General features: G+C 37.0%; 1 protein-coding gene across 3 annotated transcripts in view; it reads right to left on the reverse strand.

The window, feature by feature from the left end:
- The window catches only part of LOC121998221 (U-box domain-containing protein 35-like), a 41,612-nt gene extending 22,740 nt beyond the window's left edge, over window positions 1-18,872 (reverse strand). The window contains exons 1-4 of one of the 3 annotated variants that reach the window (XM_042553019.1): window positions 18,731-18,872; window positions 17,800-18,019; window positions 14,014-14,135; window positions 9,384-9,505 (exon numbers count right to left, since the gene is read on the reverse strand). In XM_042553019.1, coding sequence (XP_042408953.1) covers window positions 9,384-9,505; window positions 14,014-14,135; window positions 17,800-17,971 — 416 coding nt within the window. In that variant the 5' untranslated portion in view covers window positions 17,972-18,019; window positions 18,731-18,872. Of the gene's footprint in view, window positions 1-9,383; window positions 9,506-14,013; window positions 14,136-17,799; window positions 18,020-18,577 lie in introns of all 3 variants that reach the window. The other 2 variants (XM_042553021.1, XM_042553020.1) reach the window with 2 other exon arrangements.
- Window positions 18,873-26,266: the final 7,394 nt, after the last annotated feature.

Raw genomic sequence — 26,266 nt, forward strand, 5'->3', positions numbered from 1 at the left:
TCTCGCTTTTTAATTATCATCGATTTAACTGTCAACCACCTAATTATTTCTAATTAGTTTATTGATTTCATTAATTATTAACCACATGATTATTGCTAATTAGTTTATTGAATTCGTAATTGATTACATAATAAGATAAGGTTACGGATTGATTGTTTGATCTTGATGGTTAATCACTACCGATAAGATAGACAATAGAACAATTAATAGTATATGACTAATTAATATTAGGATTTGTTATTTAGTCATATGAGTTACCACTTAATAGGTTGATTTAGTTAATGGATTAATAAGGTGATGAACTAATGGATTAGATTGGCTAAATAAATCGTTAAGAATAGAATTAAGATTAGGAAACAAGTAAAGAGTCCGGCTAAGAAGTTATCGGAATTCTTATCAAAACGGAGAAAACAGGTAAGAAATTCGGCTTAAGAAGGGTCCAGTGAATTTTATCAAAATAAAAGAGGTCTGGAAATCCGGCTTAAGAAGGATCTAATGGACCTTACCAACCTAATATTAGGATAAACGTTTGGTCAAACAACCTGAGGTTAAGGTATAATGTAGCTACACTTAATGATCTAAATTCATGTAATTTACGAAACTTACAAGTAAAAATAAAAGATAACAAAAGTTAAAAATTAAATGTTAATTTAAGATAGTTTAGAGGTTCATGAAACTGAAGTAAGAGATTATTCTCCATTGATATTTAACATGATAAAACCATGTTTATGTTTATGTTTATGCTATGCAAATAGTTAAGGTTAAAATTATTTAACATATGTTTCTTTTATGAAAAATCAAATTTATGTTTATGTAAGTAGTTAAGGTTAAAACTATTTAACATATGTTCTAATATGAAAATCCATGTTTATGTTTATGTTATACGAATGTTTGAGTTTAAGTTTGAGGTTAACATGATTTATTTTAGTACATATTGTTGGAAATCGGATGGCTAGAAGGGGGGTTGAATAGCTAAGTCACCCCCAAGTCGATTACTTATCTACAAAAAGATTAGTGCGTAGCGGAGTATACTAAAACAATGAAAGTAAATAAAAACACAAATGCTAACAAATTTGATGTAACGTGGTTCGGAGATTACTTGCTCTTACTCCACGGCTTGTCCTTGAGGTGGACGATCCCTCAATCCGTCGATAGATTAATCCCCAGCAATCTCCGGCTAAAGTTTTCTCCTTCTCGGTGGAGCAAACCTCTAACAAGGCACTCTTCTTCTTTACAAGATTGAGAATAAGAATTGGAAGAAGAGTGTTAGGCTTTGGAAGCTTGGAGGCCAAGACTATAAGTGTATCAACAAGATCAGTAACCTCCTTCAATACCCCAAGATATCATTATATAGAGAGGAAAGAGTTGATCACAAGAGAACTCATTTCCTGCGCACCAGTCGAGACTGGCACTTCCATCAGTGGTGCAACTGTTAGACACAGCCAATGGCTACTTGGCAGAATCAGGGTTTCTACCAACGGTCGCCAACGGTCACTTACCTGTTGCCTGAGCAAACAGAATACTTCTGTTCGCTCTCAGTCGACTGCTCAGTTGCCACTTCCACCAGTCGACTGGTCCGGTTACACACTCATACTCATCCTTTCCAGAGTCGCCCTTTAAAGCCCTCTTCCTTGACCTTCGTCCCTTATATGCACCCGAGCCCGCGGCTCCTCTTCATGCAACCTTCACGTTGCCTTGAAGTCCACTTGCCTCGGCTCCACTCCATTGCTCCTCGTCCGGCAGTCCCTCGAATGTCTTCCATATCATCCTTCACCGTCTCATGAACTTGAGCCCTAAGATGAGCTTCCCAAGTTTAGTCGCACCAAGCTCCTCATGTGTGTTTCACCAAGTGCTGCATGACTCAATCACACATATCAAACCAATATGAAATCCTAACTTAAACTCTTTGATACACATATCAAAACCATGATCGTACTGATCATACCTAGGTCGATTGCACCAATAATCTCCCCCTTTTTTATGTGTGGCAATATGTTTAAGTTAAGCATAAATAACAATATGAAAATTACAATCATAGCATACACATGAAGCATAAAACCCAAGCTCCCCCTTAACATATACTTTACCCTTTAATTTTCATGTTTTGCACAAATAAGTTCCTAACTTAAACTTTTTCATTTTCTCCCCCTTTGACACTATCAAAAATATTGCACCTTTCTTCCAAGTACACTATGGTATCAATGTTGACTTAAAGATAACCAAAACCAGCTTTTGAAGGTGCTGGAAAACAGGCTGCAACAGTTTGCAGTCAACTAGCACATGCCAATCTGAATTTCAACCTTCTGAAGCCAACTTTAGAAATGGATAAAAAATTCTAGAAAATTCAAAAAATCATGAAATTTTGAAAACATATTTCTTTTAATGTCCTATAACTAGGAAAAATATGTATTCATGAGAAATTCAAAGTATTTTGAAGTTTTGACCAAAACTCAAAAACCTTGAAAACATGTAATTGTGTATCAATTTGAAACCTAGTTTTGCGATCATATGTTTCAAAATAGCTATACCGCAATAAATAAAGCATAGAATTGTTTTTAAAACATTTAAAATATCAAACTATGATCTATGGGCAAGATGTCCATTAATTAAAACATTTGCTTTCCCATAGTTGGTCTATGATTACTACAAAAAATTTGATACATTCCATAACCCATCAAAATGTCATAAGCACATATGAATTATGAGTATCATCCTATCATCTCACATCTATATGTAAAATTTTAATACAAGTCATTGTGAGATGAAGTGAAGGTAACTTCTACTTAGCCCTTTTTCTCATGAATTTCTATTGTGGCTAAGTGTTCCACCTTTAGGTCTAAAGTCAACCATTTATAGAAAAATTTGAATTCTGACTTCCATGGTTGACTTATCCTAAAATCTTCTAACCCTTGAAGATTGATTTTGGTACCTAATAGAAGTTCTTCCTAATTGGATTAACCAAATACTCCTTGTGAATCCATTTCCTATCTATGGTCTTTATCTTGGATTGCCCCCTAGCAATTAAGCAATGATAGGACTTTTCATTGTTTGATTCCTTAAACCCTAGACCCTTTTTGTTGAAGTTTGCCCTTTGACTCCCAATAATCATGTTTAGAGTTTTAGAGCCAATTTCAAATTTTTCAAGGGCTTTGCTAAGGTATTCTACCTTTTCCCTTAAAGCCTTATTTTCTTCTTCTAAACATGATGTATTTGAAATAGTAGAAGAAGCATGCATATCATTATCCTTAGAACACATGGATTCTAATTTTTCTTCAAGACAAATAATATAATTTTTCAAAGACTTATTTTTCTTTTAGCCTTAAACAAATCTTCATTTGTACTTTTAATAATTTTAATTAAAACATGAGGAGGAAATATGATGTTTGCCCTCCCCCTTCACTTGAGCGCCCTTCTTCATCTTCACTTGAGCTCCTTCCTTCTTCTTTTTCGGATAAGGTGGAGACTATGTCATCAACTCCCAGTAATGCAAAATGGGAGACATGGTGTTCTTCTTCCTCCGATAATGATGGATCATCCCATGTTGCCTTGAAATTTTTGACCTTCTTCCCCTTTTCTTTTGTCTTCTTCTTCTCTTCCTTCTTCTTTTCTTCCTTTTTCTTCAAAAGAGGGCATTCATCGCTTGTGTCCTCCTTGGCAATTATAGCAAATGACTCTCCTTGTCCTACTCTTGCCTCTTGAAATTTCTTAAATGCTATTCTCATTTTTCTTACCATGTACGACTCTTGATTGTTATCCATTAAGGTGCTTGAATCTTCGGAGTCGGAGGTTGGTGGGGATGAAGACTTCTTCTTTTTACCCTTTCCCTTGTTTGCCACAAGGGCTACTCCTCTTGATCTATGGGTTTCTCCATCTAGTCCTTCAACTCTAGTTTCGTGGAGCTCCATTGTTGAGAAGAATTCATCTAAAGAGCACTTCTCTAGATCCCTTGGAATGTAGAATGAGTCTACAATTGAGCTCCAAGTTGTGGTTCATGGGAAAACATTGATGGCTTTCATCATTATGTCACGGTTGGAGAGATTCTCACTACACCTATTAGTTCATTCAATATTTCCTTAATTTTAGAATGAAGTGTAGATACCTTATCTCCTTTTTCAAATTTCACATTGTTGAGTTGAGTTCGGAGGAGATTTGTTCTTGCTAATTTTGCTTCCGATGTGCCTTCATGAAGCTCTACTAGCTTTTCCCATAAGTCCTTGGCGCTTGTGTAGTTCCCTATCCTAGTTACTTCTTGTTGGGGAAGCACACTTAGTAAGTGATGCATTGCCTTTGAGTTTGCTAGTGCTCTTCCTTTTGCTTCTTGCTCCATCTTGTTTTGTTGATTATTGTGTTATTTTCATCCCTAGGTATCTCAAAATCATTTTCCATGATTAGCATAATATCGAAGTCGGTTTTGAAGAATACCTCCATTCTTTTCTTCCACCAAGAAAAATCTCCTTCAAATTTTTGTGGTTGAATATGTGAGCCGGCCATTTGATGATGTTTCTCTTCTAGGCGATTAGTCCATTGAAGGGTGTCCTAACTCTGATACCAAGTGTTGAAAATCGGATGGCTAGAAGAAGGGTTGAATAGCTAAGTCACCCTCTAATTGATTACTTCTCTACAAGAAAGTTAGTGCGTAGCGGAATATACTAAAACAATAAAAGTAAATAAAAACACAAATGCTAACAAACTCGATGTAACTTGGTTTGGAGATTGCTTGCTCCCACTCCACGACTTGGCCTTGAGGTGGGCAATCCCTCAATCCGTTGGAAGCAAACCTCTCACAAGGCACTCTTCTTCTTTACAAAATTGAGAATAAGAATTGGAAGAAGAGTGTTAGGCTTTGGAAGCTTGGAGGCCAAGATTAGGAGTGTATCAACAAGATCAGTAACCTCCTTCAGTGCCCTAAGCTTCTATTATATAGAGAGGAAAGAATTAATCACAAGACAACTCATTTCCTGCGCACCAGTCGGCTGACACTTCCATCAGTCGACTGGTGCAACCATTGGATACAGCCAACGACTACTTGGCAAAATCAGTGTTTCTGCTAACGGTCGCCAAGGGTCACTTACCGATTGGTGAAAGTATCAGTCGACTGGTCACAACTGACTGAGCGAACAGAATGCTTCTGTAAGGCCCGACTTTTAAAAAATAAAAAAACAAGGGGGAGCATGATAATAGGCTCTTTATTTACTTAAGGGGGGTTAATTTGCTAATAACTAACTAATGGACACATGGGCTGGGCCCAATTAGTGAGGACTAGACCTAATCCTAGGGTTTAGTTCTTATAAGAGGGGCGGTAAAGAGGAAAAAAAAAGAGGAAGGAGGGCACTTGGCGAAAGAAAAGAAAGAGGGAGGGAGAAGTCTCGACGGGAGAAAAGAAAGGGGGAGGGAGAGCTCTTGGCTTCAACCTTGGAAGGAAGAACGAGGCCAAAGAGACGCCCCACCGCTGCTCCTCGTCGTCACCTGCGCCAACAACAAGCCTCCGAGCAAGGCACCTCTTAAACCCTTTTCTTTCTACACCTTGAATCTGTACATGTAGTGGGTTTTCCTCCTATACCTTTAAATCTGTAAACGCGCCAGGTTTTCGACTTTTCTTTCTATGTCTTTGAACATGTATATGCAGCAGGTTTTCAAGGGGGATGGAGGGCTTCAAGTAAGTAGGTTTTGGGAGATATTTGGATTCTTTACAGTAGGTTTTCGAGGTGGATTTGAAGGCTAGGAGTAGCAGATTTCTGGAAGGTTTTTCAAGGTCGTGTGCAATAGATTTCGAGGGGTGCTTGAGGGAGGTACATAGCAGATTTCTGGAAGTTGTTTGAGGTCGTGTGTAGCAATTTTTGAGGGGTGCTTGAGAGTGGTATGTAGCAGATTTTTTTTGGAAGGTTGTTTGAGATCGTGGGCAGTATATTTCGAGGGGTGTTCGAGGGTAGTATATAGCAAATTTTCGGAGGGGTGTTGGGAAGAGTGAACAGCAGGTTTGACGAATAGTTGGTCACCTTTTTGTCCGAGGAAGTTAGGTGTCGTGGCATTGCCATGAGTAATCGCAGCACAATAAAATAAATGAGTACTGTAAATGATTGTTTAGCTTCATGTAGTTTAATGATATGCATGTTTATTGAACTTTACGTAAATTAATGATATGTATGTTTATTAGACTTCTTTGTAGAATAATGATATCCATGTTTATTGGGCTTTACGTAGATTAATGTTATACATGTTTATTAGACTTTTATAATGATAAGCATGTTTATTGGGCTTTATGTAGATTAATGTTATACATGTTTATTAGACTTTTTGTAGATTAATGATGTGCATGTTTATTGAGTGTTGCAAAGTTTAATGATATGTATGTTTATTAGACTTTACGTAATCTAATAGGATATGCTAGAGTTATGATGCTCGATTACCTTAATGGAAAGGACATGTATATATATAAATAATAATGAGAAGGATTAAAGGAAATTCTGCGAGGGCCAAGGCCCCAGAGGGACTCCAATATCAGATTTTTATATTTAGCCACGACCCAGTGACGAGAGTTGCTGACGCCCAGCCACCTGGTACCATGGTTAAACAGATTGATCAATCGAACAAAGGATAAAGGATGACTAATGTATCTCCACCTAAGAATGATATATGATAAATGCTAAAGGAAAATGTTCCATAATGTAATGATTGAAGGATACTCAAAATAATGTTGTGTGATACTCATAGTTTAATGTTTTATGGAAAAATGCTTATAAGCCTGCTTACTTGTATGCTTGACAACAAGTTCCAAGTAAAGGTAGATTTAATGATGCAAGCGACTAGTTAAGGAATTTTACTGCTATGTTTGGAGGTGCTGAGTTAAACTCACTAGGTTTGGCTCGTGGCAGGTGTAGAAACGAACGACGTTGGAGGCTTGGACCCTTGACCAGACTAGGTTGGACAATACACTCTCGAGGACCTTCCGATTCCGCATAAAGAATAAATAAACAATATTTATGATTTAGAGAGATTAAAGTAGTTTTCAATTTAGATCCCCAGGATGTATGACTGGTTTATTAATTACAAACAGTTTTCTTATTTATTGGAATGTTATATGATGCGTGAAAAAAAAAACTTAGGGTTGTTTCAACTTCTGTTCGCTCCCAGTCGACTGTCACTTCCACCAATCGACTGGTCTAGTTACACACTCACACTCATCCTTTCCGGAGTCGCTCTTTGAAGCCCTCTTCCTCGGCCTTCGTCTCTCAGATGCACTCGAGCCCGCAGCTCCTCTTCATGTATCCTTTGCGTTGCCTTGAAGTCCGCTTGCCTCGGCTCCACTCCATTGCTCCTCGTCCGACGGTCCCTCGAATGCCTTCCATATCATCCTTCACCATCTCATGGACTTGAACCCTAGGATGAGCTTCCCAAGTTCCGCACCAAGTTCCTCATGTGTGTTTCACCAAGTCCTGCATGACTCAATCACATATATCAAACCAATATGAAATCCTAACTTAAATTCTTTGGCACACACATCAAAACCATGATCGTACTAATCATACCTAGGTCGATTGCACCAACACATATGATCGGATATATATTGCTTAACAAAGTGTTTATGTTTATGTCATGCAAGTTGTTACGAAACTAGACACAATGATAAAACCATGTTTATGTCTATGCTATGCAAGAGGTTAAGTTTAGTATTGTTTAACATATGTCTACCTTTAGAATACATGGTTACATGGATTAATTATTGTATATCATGGTTTGAACGTGCTGAGTCTTTAGGCTCAAAGTATTGATTATTGCAGGTATCATACCAAAAGGGGATAGGCAGCTTTGACCAGTGAGCAGACTCGGGACGATGGCAGTACAACCCAAAGACCTCTAGTTCACGCTTCAGCATTAATTAGTTGTTTTGTCCTTTTTTAGGAGAATAAGTTCTGAACCTCTGTGATAAGTGTTTGGTATCTACTAGTGCTTACTGTTTTGAGAACTTAATGGATCGCTATAATAAATTTTGGAAATGATGCATGAGTTTTGAGAGCTTTCCTTTTGAGACATTCGGATATTTTAAAAGAAAAAAAAGTTTACCTATTCAATAATAGATTTAGGGACGTTTCACATTCAAGTTCCGCCACGAGACTAAGCAAGTCATGCAACAACAACTATAATATGTGATCCTCGGCCTCAATCTTTGACAACCCTTGATTCACTAGACACACTAACCACAATGTACCTGACGAAGAGAATCACACAAAGCAAATAGAGTTCCAAATTCTAAGCATTGTTTTAGCATTTAAATCTAAAGTGACAATTCATTCAAGTCATATTAATTATGTTAGAAATGGTCATGTCATTTGTGGTTAATAAAAGACTATATAAGAAAAATAATTATAATTTTTAAAAAATAATTTTATAAGAAGTTAACTGTGTTATATGACATAAAGTCAGTATGTTTTTGTAATGGCACATACAACGACACATGACAATGTAAAGAAAAGGAAAGCACTCAACTAGGGTCCTAGGGGAAACTAAAAGGATGAGGTGAGATGCTAAGAAACAAGTGTCTTGAGTGTGCTTCTCCCTGTGGAAATTTTCAATGAGGCTCCTAGGAAAGAACAGAGAGCACCAAAGGAGAAGAGATGGAAAATTACTGGATGAAGAAGAAAACAAATTAAAAACAAGAACATTAATACTGCAAGCTTGAGAAAAACAAGACAGCTGCTAGAAGAAACACTTCTAGGAAAAAAGAAGATCTAGAAAGTGGTAGATCTCTGGAAGAAAAGCTTTTAGATTCAATCAGTTTATTAGTTAATTTTAATTTAAAAGGTAGAAAAGATTTCAATTATGGATTTGTTTAACTTGAAACAATGGAAAACCCATAAAATTGAATCAAACCAATGAGGAATATATACACATACATTGTAGGTACATATTTATGTAAATATGTATACATACATTTCTAAAGATGATAAAATTAATATATTATTGGATGTAGATTTAGTATATAAAATTAAGAATATATTTTTTATTTCAATGAAACCAAACCAAATGAGGGGTTCAATTCCATTTGAAGATTATCAGTTTCGGTACAGTTTGTCAACTTAAAAATATTCAACTTTACTGATCAATTTTGGTTTTGAAAATATTCTAGTAAGCTATTAAACTGTGCTGATCCTTACCTCTATCTTCCACATATTACATATACCTTTATTCACTTTTTTCCAATTTTAAAAGCCAAAGAATAAGTTGAAACCACCTCTCATTAGTCTAGCCACCTAATTCTGAAGTAATTTGTAACTATAGAAGGTTATATCATATTTCACATTTCAATTCAATTTCTTAGATTATTGGTTATGCAAGTTAAAAGATTTATCTTTTCCTGATTATAAGAAATGTAAGGAACATAATACCTCATCAATGGATTTCTGGTTGAAGCACCTATGACAAGCCTGTTGATGGAACTTTCTGTGATATCTCTAGCTATTGCTTCAACTGCGTCATCTCCTTCAAGAACCACAACTTCTGCCTCAATCTGAGTAGGAAGCCCAAAATGATCTTAATGAGAAATAAGTTAGTAATATTAACTAAGGCCATAAAAATTTTGTATGTATCTTTATAAAGACGTTGATGTCAATATTTGACACTCCAAATTTAACTTTAGCATTTACCAGTTTCAAATTCAGAAGACTTGCAAACATGCCGTCATTGTAATGATGGCCTTTAGCTTAAAACTAAATTGATATTAGTATAAATACTACAATATAATATGTTAATGGATGGATGACAATGGTATATATGTTAGGGACATAATTGTAAATACATGAGGACCTAACTGTAAATATATAATCTATATGGAAGTAAATGTAAGATTATAATACTGCAATAATGTAAGATTACAATACTACAATGGTAGAGGGAGCTATCTAGGGATAAACCTAAAATTTTCATGTTAGGGGCCAAAGGTACTCATTCCTCAATCACCAATAACGACACAATTACAAGAACATATTTTGAACTATGAACATAAGAAAGAAGGATAATGCATGCATTTAGTCTATGAAATTTTCATAGACAAACCTTCCAAAATGAACAGCTTTAAATGATATAGAAATTGCTCATTTTTTCTCATGTGGGTGAAACCATCCATCCCTCCATCACTAAATGTTACAAGGAGGCATTTAGCAGAAAAATTTACCTTAAAAGTAATATATTTTCTCTTAGATAATGACAAACAATTAAAAGTGGACAGTTTCAATGATGTTATTCATCTTATCATGTCAAGGGCCAAACAGACCCCATATTGGATTACAAACAACTATCCTTTTAAAAAATAAGGAATTTAGAAAGAAAAAAAAATTATTGGATCATGAATAGGAGAGATACGCTAGAGGGGGTGGAGGTGAATATCGTTCTTTCACAGCTTCTTCATTCCTACAAGACTTGTTACACACCGAATATATAAACAAGTAAAAACAACAAGAACAAGAATCAAACCAATTAAGATGTGGACCTTTTGCGTGGTTTGTCAATCCCTCATACTCCTAATCTAAGGCCTATGATCCGTCAATGGATCACTCCCAAAATGCAGTTAACTTTCTTCTCTCAGTCAACTACCGAAGGTGAAGGAACCTCTTACATAATCAAGCACTAAAAGGGGATTACAAGAAGGCTATAATTTGTGTGGTTTGTCAATCCCTCATACTCCTACTCTATGGCCTATGATCAGTCAATGGATCACTCCCAGAATGCAGTTAACTTTCTTCTCTCGGTCAACTACCAGAGGTGAAGGAACCTCTTACATGATCAAGTACTAAAAGGGGATTACAAGAAGGCTATAAACATAAAGAACAAGGCTTTTAATAGGGTATGAACAACTATATTTAGCCAACCTTTAAGCCTCCATCGAGTCCTTTTACATCCTTAGAAACCTCCTGCTATAATTTGATGACTGCTGACCACAATCATTTGATTGTTTTGCCCAAGCTGACTATTATCGAGCAGCAATGGCTTTTATCCATTTTCATTCTTGGCATCAGTTGACTAGTACCTTGCCATAAGTTAACTAATGTGCCAGCAGTCAACTGCTCACTCGAATGATCTATTGAACACAACATTCTTGTCGTTGCCTCTTCGACCATAGTCAACTATTCCACTGGTAGATTGGATCCCACACTAGTCTCTTAACTCTCGCCCCATGTGTACAGGTCACTCAACTTTTAGAGCTCACCCAATGAAGTCTTAGCATTCACAGCTTGACTTTTCCTGTTGACCATCTCCCTCCTGTCAGATTACTTAATCCCTCAGACGTATACAAGCCTTCGACTTCTTCACATGTCATCCTTCATGTATTCACCCACATAGTCTACCTCCATTGATTGGCATTCTCGATGTTCCTCATCCTATGGTCTCTCGGTCACCTTGTGCAACCTTCTATAATCTCTTTGGACCTCTGGCCACCAAGCTTCCAACTTGGCCATACCAACCATCACTCCAGAGCTACTCCAATCATCATATGTGTTCTTGCAAGTCCTTGTACAAATAAACACACGTATCAAATCACAAGACAAAGTCTAACTTAAATCCTTTACCAAAACATAAAAACGCAAGGTTTCACCAAATTACTTGGGGAACGATTGGACCAACAAAAACATCAACCTAAAATTATGTATTTTCCCTATAATAATGATAAATAAATAAAAAAGTGAATGAATTCATAAAAATTGTTCACTTTGATTATGAATTTATAATAACACACTTAAAGGGGACTTGATAGTGGAGAGGATCTTAGGAGGAGAGAACATGGTTTGCCAACAAGGGAAACCTTAAGGGGGAAAGAGTAGGAACACGAAGAAGGAGAAGACTGCCTTAAAGAGAGGAGGTATGAAAAGAGTCTTGAGAAAAAAGAAGATTTTGATTTAACTTCTTGGTGAGTTATGACTTGAGGTGGAAGGATTTGACATTGCAACAGCAGCAATGGAAATGGTATTGAGTGGGAGAACCTACAATTTAGGAGAATGAATTGACCTCAAAGGGAAAAAGATGATGATTTTAGGGGTTTAAACCAAAATTAGCCCAAATCTGCTCAAGGACATATTGGGTAGATAACAATCAATAGGGCGCCCCTTTGATAATTTTTTAAAAAAGGAAATACCTCTTTGTTGATTACAAAGGATAGCGGTACTTTCAATTTGGGTTGGGTCCATTGAATTGGCTCATCCCACCAAACAATTTAAGTGGATTGGGTTGAAATTTTATCAACTCATTTTACGGCAGGTCCAGACCCGCAACCTGCGTGGGTGGCCCATGGCGGGTTCAAGTTGGCCCGAGAATTTTTTTTCCTTTCCAAAATTTAAAATTAAAGTGGAAAACTCAATGGGTTCGTAGGCTTGGCCCACCTAAACCCAACTCAAACTTAAAAATTTCAACTTTTTTTTTATTTCTAGATTAATGTTTATACCAAAAGCTAAAATTTCAACATACACTCTAACATCTCTCTCTCTCTCTCTCTCTCTCTCTCTCTATATATATATATATATATATATATATATATATATAGGTTTGTGGGTTGGCCCGCCTAACCAGCAACCCGCCTTGGGTTAGGTTGGGGATATTCCAGCCCTCCAAGATGGTGAGTCTGCCCGCCCCACCATATGATGGGTTTCTGGCAGGCCGGCCTACCCCACCCCGCAACAGGTTGACACGTTTGGCAGCACTAAGCATGGTCTTCCATGAATTGCTTCCCTGTCTTGAAAGAAGCAGGTTTGATTTCTCCAGATTTCTGACTATTGTTTTCAGCTGCAGTGGACTTCTTCTTTCCCTTTTGTGGTAGATTTCTTCGGAATTACAGCAGGTTTGATCAGAAGCCTTGATCTGATCTGACCTGATCACACCAAATGACTGTTGAAAGATCAGCATTTCATCCAAAATTTTCAATAGCCTTCTGTTTTCAGTAGTTGCCTCAGTTTCTGTTGCAGAATTCCTATTTCCAGCTGCAGCCTTGGTCCTTTTCAGAGAAGTTGGCACTCTTCCATTCAAATCGTTTCATGTCTTCTGCAGTTCTGTTGCTTTCTTCTGCTTTAATTGGTATCTTTTATCCTAAGACGTCTTAATTGGTTGTTCTAGTGATCCAATCAATTGATTCTTAGAGATTTACAAGTTTCTGCAGATTTCACTTATGCAATTACAAATTTCAACAACTCAATTCAGTAGCTAAGAATGAAACAACCCAAAAAAAGGCCTAAGGATGGTATTCTTGGTAGTAGACCTTCTACTATTGATATTTCAGCTGAAGAATATCTACAATTTCTTAAATAGTGGGCCTCTCAGAGTGTATTAAATCACTTCATATCATTATTAGTTCATGACGGTGATTCTTCTGCTTATATGACACAGTTCACCGCATCAAGCAACTAAAATTGAAATTCATACGCCTCTGAGCATATGTCTACTAACATCTCCCTTTTATCTAGTCTTACACTACATCACATCCTATAATGCCACTTCAGCAAGTGGGTTACTCATATATTTGGAGGGTGTAGATCAGGTCAATCCTATTCCATCTTTATTTGTCTCTTTTGTCATTTGTTTATTACAATTTGTGAGCAAACTGATAAATCACTCAATTTCTCAATATCTTCACTACTGATCTTGTTTCCATTCAAGATTTGAAGAAAACAAAGGTGATCAGCAAAAGGCATGAGCCTCAAGGATGAGGCCAGTTGGCAGTGTTGGTGCAATCGTTCTCGGGTCAAACAAAATTATAGTGGTAAGCACTAGTTGTCAAGGCTAAGTATAGTGTAAATAGTCTTATCAAACAAAATGCAGATGTACTAGCTGTGAAATTTTCTATACAGATATATGTAATATATATTAATTAAATTAATTATGCACTTCGGAAACTATGAAGGATGTAATAACAGCAATAATCTGACTCCAAACATTTGGGATGGGCTACATGGATCATATACAACCATTTTATGTAAATTATATAATTATAAGAACCCAACAATGTAATAGCTCCATTAATGCAATAGATTTCACCTTCCTTTCAGTGCACATTTTCTTGTAGGGCCGGAGCATATCTTGTGCTCTCCATTCTTCTTCTTTCCTATATGCAGCAACAACATCATCTCGCACTTGCTCAATAGGGAGGCGATTCCCCACTGCGATGAGGCAGGCAAGTAATAGATCAGTTGCAGGTGTGACTTAAGGTTTGACATACACACTGCTGAGATGTTAAGCTCAATATTGATCATATTGATGGAAACTTAAATAATAATTGCTCCTCATTAAAAAGAAATATAATTAATGCAAAGACGGATATGTGTACGAAATATAATTGCTCATCATTTCGTTTCATAATGACCTATGAATTTGGCTTGTAAATTTTTTACATGAGTTTTTAAGCTTATAATATGTCCAATAAAGAGATTTTCTATTGGGCAAGTATCATTTTAGATTAGTTTTTATTGTACCAATAGAAGGTTCATCCTTAGATTCCATGATAACTCAATTGAGGTCCTCGAGAAAAATTTAAAAATTAGGATTTTTCTATCTTAGCATCCTAGTTGAATTAGGATTGTTATCTTAGACATAAAGGGAAAAATCTTAGACATATAGTAGGGGTGAGCCCAATGGCATAGGAGGATCTATAAAAACAAGCCCACTAAGTGGGATAAACCTTGGTTGTTGTCGTTGCTATTATCATCATCTTAGACATAAAGGGAGCCAGTAGTAACTTTTTGCTCAAAGAAATGTATCATCATAGTATAATACAGATTGATATCCACATTTATATGGGTGCCAAGTTTCTATAATTCTAGCCTCTCAAGCATCCCACTACATGAGACTCGATGTTATTGTTACCTCCATAAAAATTCACAGTATTGTACAGTTCGGGAATTTGGAATTATTGGTTAGAAATTTAACATTAAAAGTGGCAAGAGAGCAAGAATTAGATTTGAGTCCCAAGACACTCAGTTGAGGTTAAGGTGGTATCAGATCAATTAAGTCTTTGACTCAGACTTGCATGTATAGGCATTGAACTCGAGGAAGCACTGCTCAGTTTGACTACTAGCACGTATACACAAGTGTATACCTTAATTCATAAGGCAAAAAAGTGTAGCCTTTCCTAACATCTTGCATGTGTGAGTAAAGTGGTTAACATCTTCTCATATTGTTTAAGAGAATCAATCATATTATGAAAATTTTATCGGGAATACAATCAAAGTCTCATATTGGAAATACATGAAAAAGATCATGATTCTATAAGATGGAAGATATCTCCATTGGTTTGAGGTTGGGTAGAGCCCAAAAACAAATCCATGAGGGTTTATGCCTAAAGTGGATAATATCATATCATTGTGAAAATATGTGAATTCTTTTGGTCCTAATAAGTAGTATCAGAGTCATGGTCTAGATCGATCTATGTGGCTGGAATAGTGGCCTTGAACGAAGGAGGTAGGGCTCCCATAGGAGTAAACCCCAAGCGAAAAGTCCAAGCAAGTCAAAAGTTACCAGATGTTTGGCAGAAATCCTAGGGGAGTGAAGCATAGGTGGTGACAAATTGAAGCAGCACAAGGGTGACCAAATGGTTGGTGGAAATCCTAAGAGAGTGAACCCTAGGTGGTGAAAAAGTCTTAGAGGAGAGAACGGACCTCAATTGACCGAATGCTTGAGGGAAGACCCGGAGCAAGTCAATAGATGCTTGAGGGGAGGCCCGGAGCAGGTTAAGGGTGACTAGATGATTAAGGAGAGGCCCGGACTATGAAAATAATAATGGTCTTTAGTTTTAAGTAGTATCAGAGTCATGGTCTAGATCGATCTATGTGGCTGGAATAGTGGCCTTGAATGAAGGAGGTAGGGCTCCCATAGGAGTAAACCCCAAGCGAAAAGTCCAAGCAAGTCAAGAGTTACCAGATGTTTGGCAGAAATCCTAGGCGAGTGAAGCATAGGTGGTGACAAATTGAAGCAGCACAAGGGTGACCAAATGGTTGGTGGAAATCCTAAGAGAGTGAACCCTAGGTGGTGAAAAAGTCTTAGAGGAGAGAACGGACCTCAATTGACCGAATGCTTGAGGGAAGACCCGGAGCAAGTCAATAGATGCTTGAGGGGAGGCCCGGAGCAGGTCAAGGGTGACCAGATGATTGAGGAGAGGCCTGGACTATGAAAATAATAATGGTCTTTAGTTTAAGAGAAGGATTGTTGAGAATACAATCAAAGTCTCACATTTGAAATACATAGAAATAATTATGGATTTAATAAGATAGAGGATATCTCCATTGGCATAAAATTTTTTGGGTAGAGTCAAAAATAAATCTATGAAGGCTTAGGCCTAAAGTGAATAATATCATATCATTGTGAAAATATGTAATTTCTTTTGGTCCTAACAAGTTTGTTTATCAAATCCACTTGTAACACGCAGCGAGTAAGCATGTTAAAGTACTGCATCACATTCAGGTCTCCCTGCTTTAGATTGTATAGTTGTGTCTCAACTTCAACTAATTATGAGGTATTCTCTATGACGGAAAAAGTCTCACAGGAAGCATCCCATATCTCCTTGGCCGTTTTATGAAGGAAAATTCTCTCCAACTTCAGTGGTCATAGGGTTTATTAACCACGACATAAATAGATGATCATCAGTCTTCCATGAGTGAAATTTTGGATCCGTGGCCTCTGGATCAACGGTTTCACCGGTGAGATGTCCATCCTTGCCTCTGCCAGACACGCACATGAACACAGGGACGTTGCAAAAAGTTTTGGCCATTCAGTTTGTGATTGGTAACAAGGTGTGGAGAAAAATCGGGAATGGTGGAAACCGCAAGAGTGGACTCTGATTTGGAAGTCACTTCCAAGAAAGTCGAGGGAGACGCCAAGCTGCCAGAAAACAAAAGGAACGAAAGGAAAAATTCGCCCAGAAAAATGAACAAGGAACTATTGCTCTGATACCATGAAGAAATTGATGATCTTCCTTTTTTTTCTTATTTCTTAAGGAAAAAATTTACATCTTAATGTATAGAGTATACATCTACTAAATTAGGAAACTGAATATCTAAAAATTGGGAAGACAATCAATTTGTTGATTGTAATTTCCTAAATTCAGTACTACCAAAAATAAATAAATCTTAATCTTTTCTAAATACAGAAACTAAATTTACTATTTCTACAATTTTCCCACAATACGTTAGATTCTATTTATCTTATGGTATCCATATAGTAATAATATCATGTGGTAGATGCCCACAACCATTTGTGAAAGATGCTCCCTTTGTCTTACTATATATACACGGTTTCATTTTTGTTCTTTATTTGTTTCATTTATACAAAATAGATCTTACAGATGTTTGTTATGGGTCTAGGGTTATGTCAACAAGACATGCTACATGTCCACAATCAATATGATAATTAGCTCCAAAATTTGATGAAAATCCAAACAGTTTATGATAGTAACTGGGAGATCATCTTCAAGCAAGTTAATGTGTTAGTTTAACATTAGGAGTAGTTTTTACTCATGTAAAATTTTAACATTCAGAGAAATGTTACTCTGAAGGAATATGATAATTTGCTCCAGTAGACGATATGTTATGTATTCATGTTATGAACTATCTTGTAAGGAATCAACGCTTAGTCATGCAACATATAAGTATTCCAAATAAAAACGAGGATAATATCTTAGGTACTTAACCACATTATAAGATATCCAGTGTTGCTTGTTTATTTTTGTTGTGTGAAAATAAAATGCATTACTTGGAAAAAGTGATTTACGAGAGAAAGTAAACTAACAAAACAAAGATGGTTTGGCCAACTAAGGGAGTAAGTTTAACTCACTTGGAGTTGGAACCATCTTAATTGCTGGCACAACATGTAGAAGTTTAAACATAATTCCATCCTCTGACATGAAGTTCTTCAAAGCCCACTGTAAAGCATAGTTGCTGTTTCTTGTCCTACTGATAGCAACTGCAACAGTTGTTTTGTGCTGCATTTGGTTGCTTGCCTCCATCTCTTCAATACCTATAATATATGGTGACTCCTATCTTTCGCAGAGGATCTATACATTGAAAAAACAACAGCTTTAATGAAATAATGTCTGAAAATAGATATGCATGGAAAGACGTAATGAACCAAGACTCTTACAGAGACAAGTACAAACTGGAAAAGAACAGAAAAAAAAAACAATGAAATGGAAGAAGGATGATTCCTCTAGAATGAATCATCTTCCTAGGGTGAATGACCAATGGCAAGCACAAAATGGCTAAGTCAAGGGAGAAGGGAGACCCTCTTCAGCAGATCAAAATGGTGGGTAGAAATGTAAGTCAAATTTTCCCAAAAAAAAAAAAAAAAAAAAACACCGAGGCAACAAAGTCAAGGTGATCGATCCATGTGCATCTCCCGGTCGTTTCACTATAATCACGAAATGCTCCGAGAATGTCAAATTTAGAATCTATTTAAAATGCAATCACGAATGGGGGAAAAGAGAAAACTTCGTCAGGGAAGCCGATGATGAATCGAGGAAGAAAACAAAGAAAAAAAAATCAAACCCGTAAGAAGTTACAGAGAAGCAAACAAAACCAAACTTTGGTCACACCAAACATTGTTCGAGGCATACCGAAGAAAAACATCAAGAAACGAATACTATCAAACACCGAACACAAAAAACATGTTCCTTCACCCTCCGCCCGCCAACGACTCGACCAAAAAGCACAGAGCATGCTCCAAGAGATACCCTTGACCATTTTATGCGGCTTGACACAAATCCTACCTTTAACGAGATAGAGCACCAAAATCTTCCTCCGATGGAGAAAGCGAATGATAGAACATGAGAAGACAGCGAAACATTAATGATTAATGTATGGGTAAAGGGAGTAACGCCAAAAAGAACATCTTTTAGAACAAGAGAATCGGTGATAACTTCGGGACACGCGGTGTCATCCAAGTGATCCGTAACTGCATGGGGAAAAGCTTATTGGATTATTTAAAACAAATCAAAAAGGAAAATAGGATCTAAGGATGCATTCGCACACAGAATCCATAAGGGCGGAGGTGGAGGGTGGGACCAATGATGTGGAGACGAAGAAATGCTCCGGCATCCGTCAAACATGTCGGCGCCTCCTTTTTCAACGAGATCGGGTTTCGTGGGGGTTGCTTTTGTAATTTTGGTTCGAGTACCATCGGATATTTCTCGGAAGCACTCTTTTGCTATAATAGAAATTAGAGATAATTTAATATTATTTTGAAATGCATAAATACTTTATTTTTAATTTTACTAATACTTAATTACTTATTATTGGATAAAAATTTAAACACTGCCTATATTAAAATTGTAAACAGTGTCTATTAATTTTTCATTAAAAGTATAATTATCCTAATAATATTAGAATAATTTTAGTCAAAATTTCTTTAATGCTCATCAAATCATTTTAATTAAAACTGCTCCACTATTAGTCAAAACTTCCCAATATTGTAAAAACCTGAATTTTTCTAAAAAAACGTTGAAAATGATCAAACTTAGTAAAAATGTCTTAACAATGTTGTAATAGTTTTGACTAAAATTATTTCAATGTGAAATAGTTTTAAACAAAACTAATGCAATGCTAGTCAAAACTTCTTTAATATGGATCAAAATTGTTATAACATTGGTTCAAATTGTTTCAGCTCGATTAAAACTACTTCAACTGAGTGAAAATTGAACTAGAATTTAAGGATGAATTTAGAAATTAAACGTGGACTGGACTGATCCTGAGTTGGTCAAGTCTGTCTAGAAAATCGTAAAAGAAATATGAATTCACTTTGTATGAACACATTAGAAGCTTATTTTTTTTTATTGTATTTCACTCAATTTTAAATTTTTATTGAATGGATTTTCTTTTATTATTTTTGAAATTGTTAAGTTAATTTATATGTCTAATTCGTAGACGTTAGAAATTTGAGGATCATGTGGCAAAAGGTTTAGTCACTAATGTCAATGTTAGTGTGTCGCCGATGGAGAGATAAAGATAGCATGTCCATGAACACATTTCATGGTCATGCTCAAACATCTCGCACAAAACCTTAATCTACATCTAGCTGTACGAACAGAGCTTTAACTTAATATAATAATTAATCCTCCACCCCCACAACTCATTCCCTCGCCAACTCCCCAATCTCAACAACCTGTGTGACTTTATCAACTGTTGGAATACTAAAAAAACATATTTTTAAGCATAGAGAAAAATCCGATCTTTTTTATCTTCTTCTTCAAAAATATGTTTTGGAAGCGCTTTTGCCTCGGCTTAAATGGCGAACATAAATGTGGTGATGCTCAGGAGTTGCTGCCCATTACGATGGCACTAGCAACGATGATGCCCATGATACTCTACCCTCCACCACAAGGCGACGGCGCCCATGCTGCAACCTCGATCAAGAAGAAGTGTCACTTCTCATTTGAACATGTAGCACAAGTTGGTGTAATTCATAAAGGCTTCCTTTCTAACCCACACAAAGATTATTAGAAAATATTTATTTATTCTAATTAGGAAATAATTATTATTAGAAAATATTTATTTGTTTCCAAGTATTTTATATGTTTTCCTATTTTACATATTTTCTATTTTACACTTGTAATGGTATTTATATATCACATGTTATCATTAATAAAATAGTGAATTCTATCGTCAACATGGTATCAGAACACTAAGCTTAACAGCATCCTTTTTTCTTCTTTTCTCCACAATACCCACTAGACACGTTCTACAATGGTTGCTACCGACGACATCACTCACCGGCTATCTCTCACAAATACTATTGATTCACCTTCCGCCCTTGTGATTCTCAACGTCAATGCTCATGAATCGTTGAAACTCACCATTTCTAATTATGTTGCCTAGCGCTTGTAGTTCACATCTCTTCTATTCGGATATGACTTACTGAGATTTGTTGATGACTCATGTCTCTGCCCCCTACGCAGATAATGCCTACAGGCTCCATGCTCCCTCAAGTGAATCCTAATCATATTATCTAGCTCCGTCAAGATCAACTTCTCCTCAACACTATTATAGGTTCGATATCTCCTACTCTCATGCATTTCCTATCTTCATCAACTTTATCTAGAGACACATGGAAGACGCTAGAGAGAATCTATGCTGCTCCCTCACGTAACAGGATTATGACTCATTATCAGAATCTTACCAGCCCTCAATAAAGTAACAGATCTATCACTGATTATATGCAAGACATCAAAAGAAATATTGATAATCTTGTGCTTATGAATGTCTAATTTGACTTCAATGAGCTCTCCATTTGTGTCACGAATGGTCTTAGCCAAGATTACTGCAATATCTCACATCCTCTGTAAGTTCGTGATGTCCTTATTACCTTTAATGAGCTATTCGAGCAGCTCCTCAACTATGAAGCCTAGTTAAAAGTCTTGACACCATCTCCATTTTTGACATCGATGACTGCTCTTGTGGCTCCAGCAGAGAATTCTCGTAATCTATATTCAAACTATCATGGTGGTCGCCAATAGATTTCGTCGATGTCCCATCAGCGGCACCTATCTACTCCAGAGGTGCCTGCGCGTCCTCTTACACATCTAGCTATGTCCAGTCCCAATCGTTATCTTGGGCGCTATCAGATCTGTGATATGTGGTGTCCAAGGTCACTCTACTCGCTAATACGATCATATGACTGCGTCAATGCTTGCTCTGCTTCCGTCACCTCCTTCGAGTGCTCTGGGTCCTGCGTATAATGCACCATTTGCACACACTGTCGTTCACTTTACACCTCTGTCTGATTCTCAGGAATGGGTGATTGACTTTGGCGCCTCTCATCATGTCACCACTGGTCTCACTACTCTCTTGTCACATGAGTCTTACTCTGGGAATAATAGCATCGTCATTGGTGATGGTTCTGGACTATCGATTACCCACATTGGTTCTCTTTCTCTACTCCATCTTTGCCTTTAATTTTCTCCAATATTTTATATGTGTTATCTATGTCAAAAAATTTGATTTTTGCGCTGCACTTTTTGCTACTAATCATATTACATTTATTTTATTTGATTCTTATTTTCAAGTATGGGGGACGACACTGGTCAGTGGGGTCCATAGAGATTCTGTCTATTACTAGTCAAATTTTACATCTATGCTACCATCCCCTTTTGCCTTTTTATGTCTGTCTCATCATCTATTTCTTTATGGCATAGTCATTTAGGTCATTCGTCATTATGTGTTTGTAACATTTTTTTTTATCTTTGGGTCTTTCGTTTCTTGTGGATATTTTGTCTAACTTTTTATGCATTTCATGAGATATTAATAAGAGTCATAAATTTTCCTTTAATAAATTTAGTTTTTTGTCTCGTGCTCCTTTAAATATTATCTTTTCTAATGTTTGGACATCTCCTATATCATCATTTGATGGACTCAAATATTATGTTATATTTGTTGATTATTTTACGAAGTATATATGGCTTTATCCCTTACGTAAAAAATTTTATGTATACTCTACATTTATTGCATTCAAAACTCTTGTTGAAAATCAATTCTCGATGACTATCAAAAACACTCTTTGCTAACAATGGAGGTGAAGTCTTAGCCCTTCGCTCCTTTCTCACTACTCATGGTATTAGTCACCTTATCACTTCACACACTCCTAAACACAATGGATACTCTGAATATTGCCATCATCATATAGTTAAAACCAGTCTCACTTTGTTGCATAGAGTATCTATTCCACTCACTTTCTAGTCTTAAACCTTTGCTGCGACAGTCTATTTGATTAATTGCATGCCTAAGGTCGATCTTTCCCACATGTCCTCTTTTGAAAAATTGTTCACCACCGTTCATGATCTTTCTAAGCTTCGAGTTTTCGGATGTCTATGCTTTCCGTATCCACGTCCCTACTCTCACTACAAGCTTTATCCCAAGTCAATCTCTTGTGTCTTCGTTGGCTATTCTCTCACCCAGAGTGTCTTCAAAAGAGTCTATAATATCACTTTCAAAAGAGTCTTTGTATCTTATCATATTAAGTTTGTGGAGTATATTTTTTCATTTGTCGTCACCTCTTCCTTACATTCCACAGTAATAGATATTGACTCTGAGCTCTCTGCCACACCAGTCCTCTCGTGGGATCCTCCAGCACCAGTGTTGCAACCTACCACTAGTCGTAGCTACCCGCAACTGACTTCTTCACTACCGCCATAACCGCCTCCTGCTGTCGAGTCGTCCACGCTGCCTGATGGCGACCAACCCTCTAGCCCACCGTCACTCTATCCCCCTCTCGCTTCTCTAAACTAACATCTCATGCAAACTTACTCCAAAAATATCATCTACAAACCAAATCCAAAGTATCTTCTTTATACTAGCCTTTCACAACCCTATGAACCCTCCTCTATCATGCAGGCACTCAAAGATCCGAATTGGGTACATGTCATGCACGAAGAGTATGATGATCTTCTTTATAATCAGATTTGGACTCTTGTCCCGCCTTCACTAGACTAAAATCTTGTAGGTAATAGGTGGGTGTTGTTGGTACCCCGTGGTAGTTTTGATATGATCAACCAAGTTAAGTTAGGTCATGTGTATTTGATTCTTGTGTCTAAGTGTGCAGGAGCTTAAGAACACAAGAAGGAGAGCGGAAGACATAGCTAGCGAGAAGGATGGCACGGGAAGAGAGTCGACTGGCTCAGTGCATCCGAGGGACGAGGTGCTACGGAAGAGTACATCAGCATATGAGAAGGACGCGGACGACAGTCCAAGGGATGAAAAGCCGGGGAGGAAGACTGCTCGAGGAGAAGGTCAGAAAATAGATTCGGGTGAGCCCTATTCCGGTGGGGCAAAATCATCCAAGCGAGCGGAGTAGCGGAAGAGCTAAAGGAGAAGACTTGGAGCTCGATACTAGCTGTTGAAAGTGCCTTCAAGGGGATTGAAGGCGCCATCGAACCCTTCTGGTGGAAGGCGCCTTCAAGCACATGAAGCCGCCTTCAACCTTCATGGAAGGTGCCTTCAATCACTTGAAGGCACCTTTGACTAGGCAAAAACTGTCGTTGGTGAAGGATAAAATTTTATCCTTTCTTTCCTTGTTAGAGGCGCCTTCCAGCTTGTTAGAGGCGCCTTCCAACAACGGATAAGTTTTTACAGAGGCTATGAAAAAACCCCTGGACATAGAAATTAAGCATCAACTCTTGTCTTCATTTCCTAGCAACTATCTGAGCAATTCAACGAGTATAAGAGGCTTCTCTGCCTTTATCTAAGGAGATGTTTAGAGCTTTTTATTTGTCTTGGATTAACAACTACCTAAATTGTAACCAAGTAAATCTTGTGCCTCTTTTTTCATTTTGTAGTTGTTTAATTTACTTGTTATAATTATACTGGTCCTACTAATCTGAGTTGAAAGATCGAGAAAGACATTTCGTTTTACAGACAATTCACCTCCTCTTGTCAGCACAACTACATTATCAGGTGTTTTGCATTAAGCATAATTATGATGGCTCAATAATCGGTATAAGGCTCACATTGTTGCCAAGAGTTTTCATTAGCGTCCTGGTGTTGACTTTCATGATACATTCAACTCTGTTATTAATCCAATAACAATGTACATTGTTTTTAGTCTGGTTGTGAATCGGGGGTGGTGTCTTCACCAACTTAATGTCAACAATATGTTTCTTAATGGTCGTCTTGTAAAGGAAGTTTATATGGTGCAACCTTTGGGTATGTGTAGTGCTGAGTTTATGGATCATGTGTGTCATTTGCATAAGGCACTTTATGGTCTGAAGCAGACTCCACGCGCCTGGTATTTAGAGCTTCACGTCTTCTTGATCTCTCTTGGCTTTGTCACATCTCAGGCTGACATCTCCTTATTTGTTTATTTTCAAAATGGTACTGTTATCTATTTCCTTATATATGTTGATAATCTAATCATTACAGGGAGTGATGCTTCTTCTATTGACGTCATAGTATGTAAACTTCATACAAAATTTATGATTAAGGATCTTGGAGCTCTTTCCCTCTTCTACGATTGTTGAGGTTTGCCCAACCTCAAATGGTCTTCTCTTATCTCAGCAAAAGTATGTCATTGATCTTCTCTCTAAACATAATATGCTTGACTCCAAGCCAGTCTCCACTCCTATTGCTATTGGCTCTTGTCTTACTTTGCATGACGGGTCTTCATTTTTTGATCTGACCAAGTTCCGATAAGTGGTTGGGGCTTACAACATCTCCATATGACTCGTCCTAATATTTCCTTTATGGTCAACAAGCTCTTATAGTTTATGCATGCTCTTTCAGAGACGCATTGGGACGCTGTGAAGCTTCTACTTCGGTCTCTCAATGGTATTAAAGATCTTGGCATTCGTCTTCTTGTAGATACACCTCTTACTCTTCATGATTTCTCCGATGTGGACTGGGTAGGAGATCCAAATCATTAGTGTTCTACGGGTGTGTTTATTATTATTCTGGGTGCTAATATGATTTCCTAGAAATCTACCAAACAGTTGAAGGTTGTGCACTCTTCGACTGAGGCTGAATATCTTGTCATTGCCTCTGCCGTATCTGAGATCCAATGGATTAAATCACTTTTGACAGACCTACTTCTTCCGATTACCACGCCTACTATGCTCTTCACTGATAATTTGGGTGTCACTTATCTTTCAACTAATCTTACTTTTCACTCTCGGATGAAGCATCTGTCTATTGATTATCACTTTATTCGTGATCTGGTGCAGGCCTCTGAACTGCGAGTTACTCATAATCCTGCTGAGGATAAGTTGATCTAGTGCATTTGGCTATCTATTTATTAATCATGAACCCACAATATACTGTCACTCTATGATATGGATTACACTATTAACAGACCTAAACATATTGGAAACTAAACAAAAGCAAAACAAGAACAAACCAAACTCAAAGGATCAAACCAACCATTTATCAGATGGTAGGAGATCTACTCAGATCCTTAAAAATGAACAGATAAGAAACATATCTACAACTTTATCTAACCTAAACAATTCATATCTAAGCAACCAAATAGCATTAAAATAGAAACATATTCATATTCAGATTTAAGCAACTTGTGAACTGAACATGAACTTAAGAATAGATCAGATCTCCACTCATAGTGCTAATGAACATTCAGATGAATTTAAGACGAGAAAATAGATCCAAAACTCTATCTAACTCAACTAATTCAACCCTATAAAATTGAACAATAGAGAAAATAGAAACTCAACTAGAAATTTAAAAAATAGAAATGTAAAAATGAAATCCGGGAGAAATGATGAACCATAGTGAGCTGGGAATCTCAAGCACTCATAGATCAGTGAGGA

Source organism: Zingiber officinale, chromosome 6A (assembly GCF_018446385.1).
Source record: "Zingiber officinale cultivar Zhangliang chromosome 6A, Zo_v1.1, whole genome shotgun sequence".
In the NCBI taxonomy this organism is placed as follows: Eukaryota; Viridiplantae; Streptophyta; class Magnoliopsida; order Zingiberales; family Zingiberaceae; genus Zingiber; species Zingiber officinale.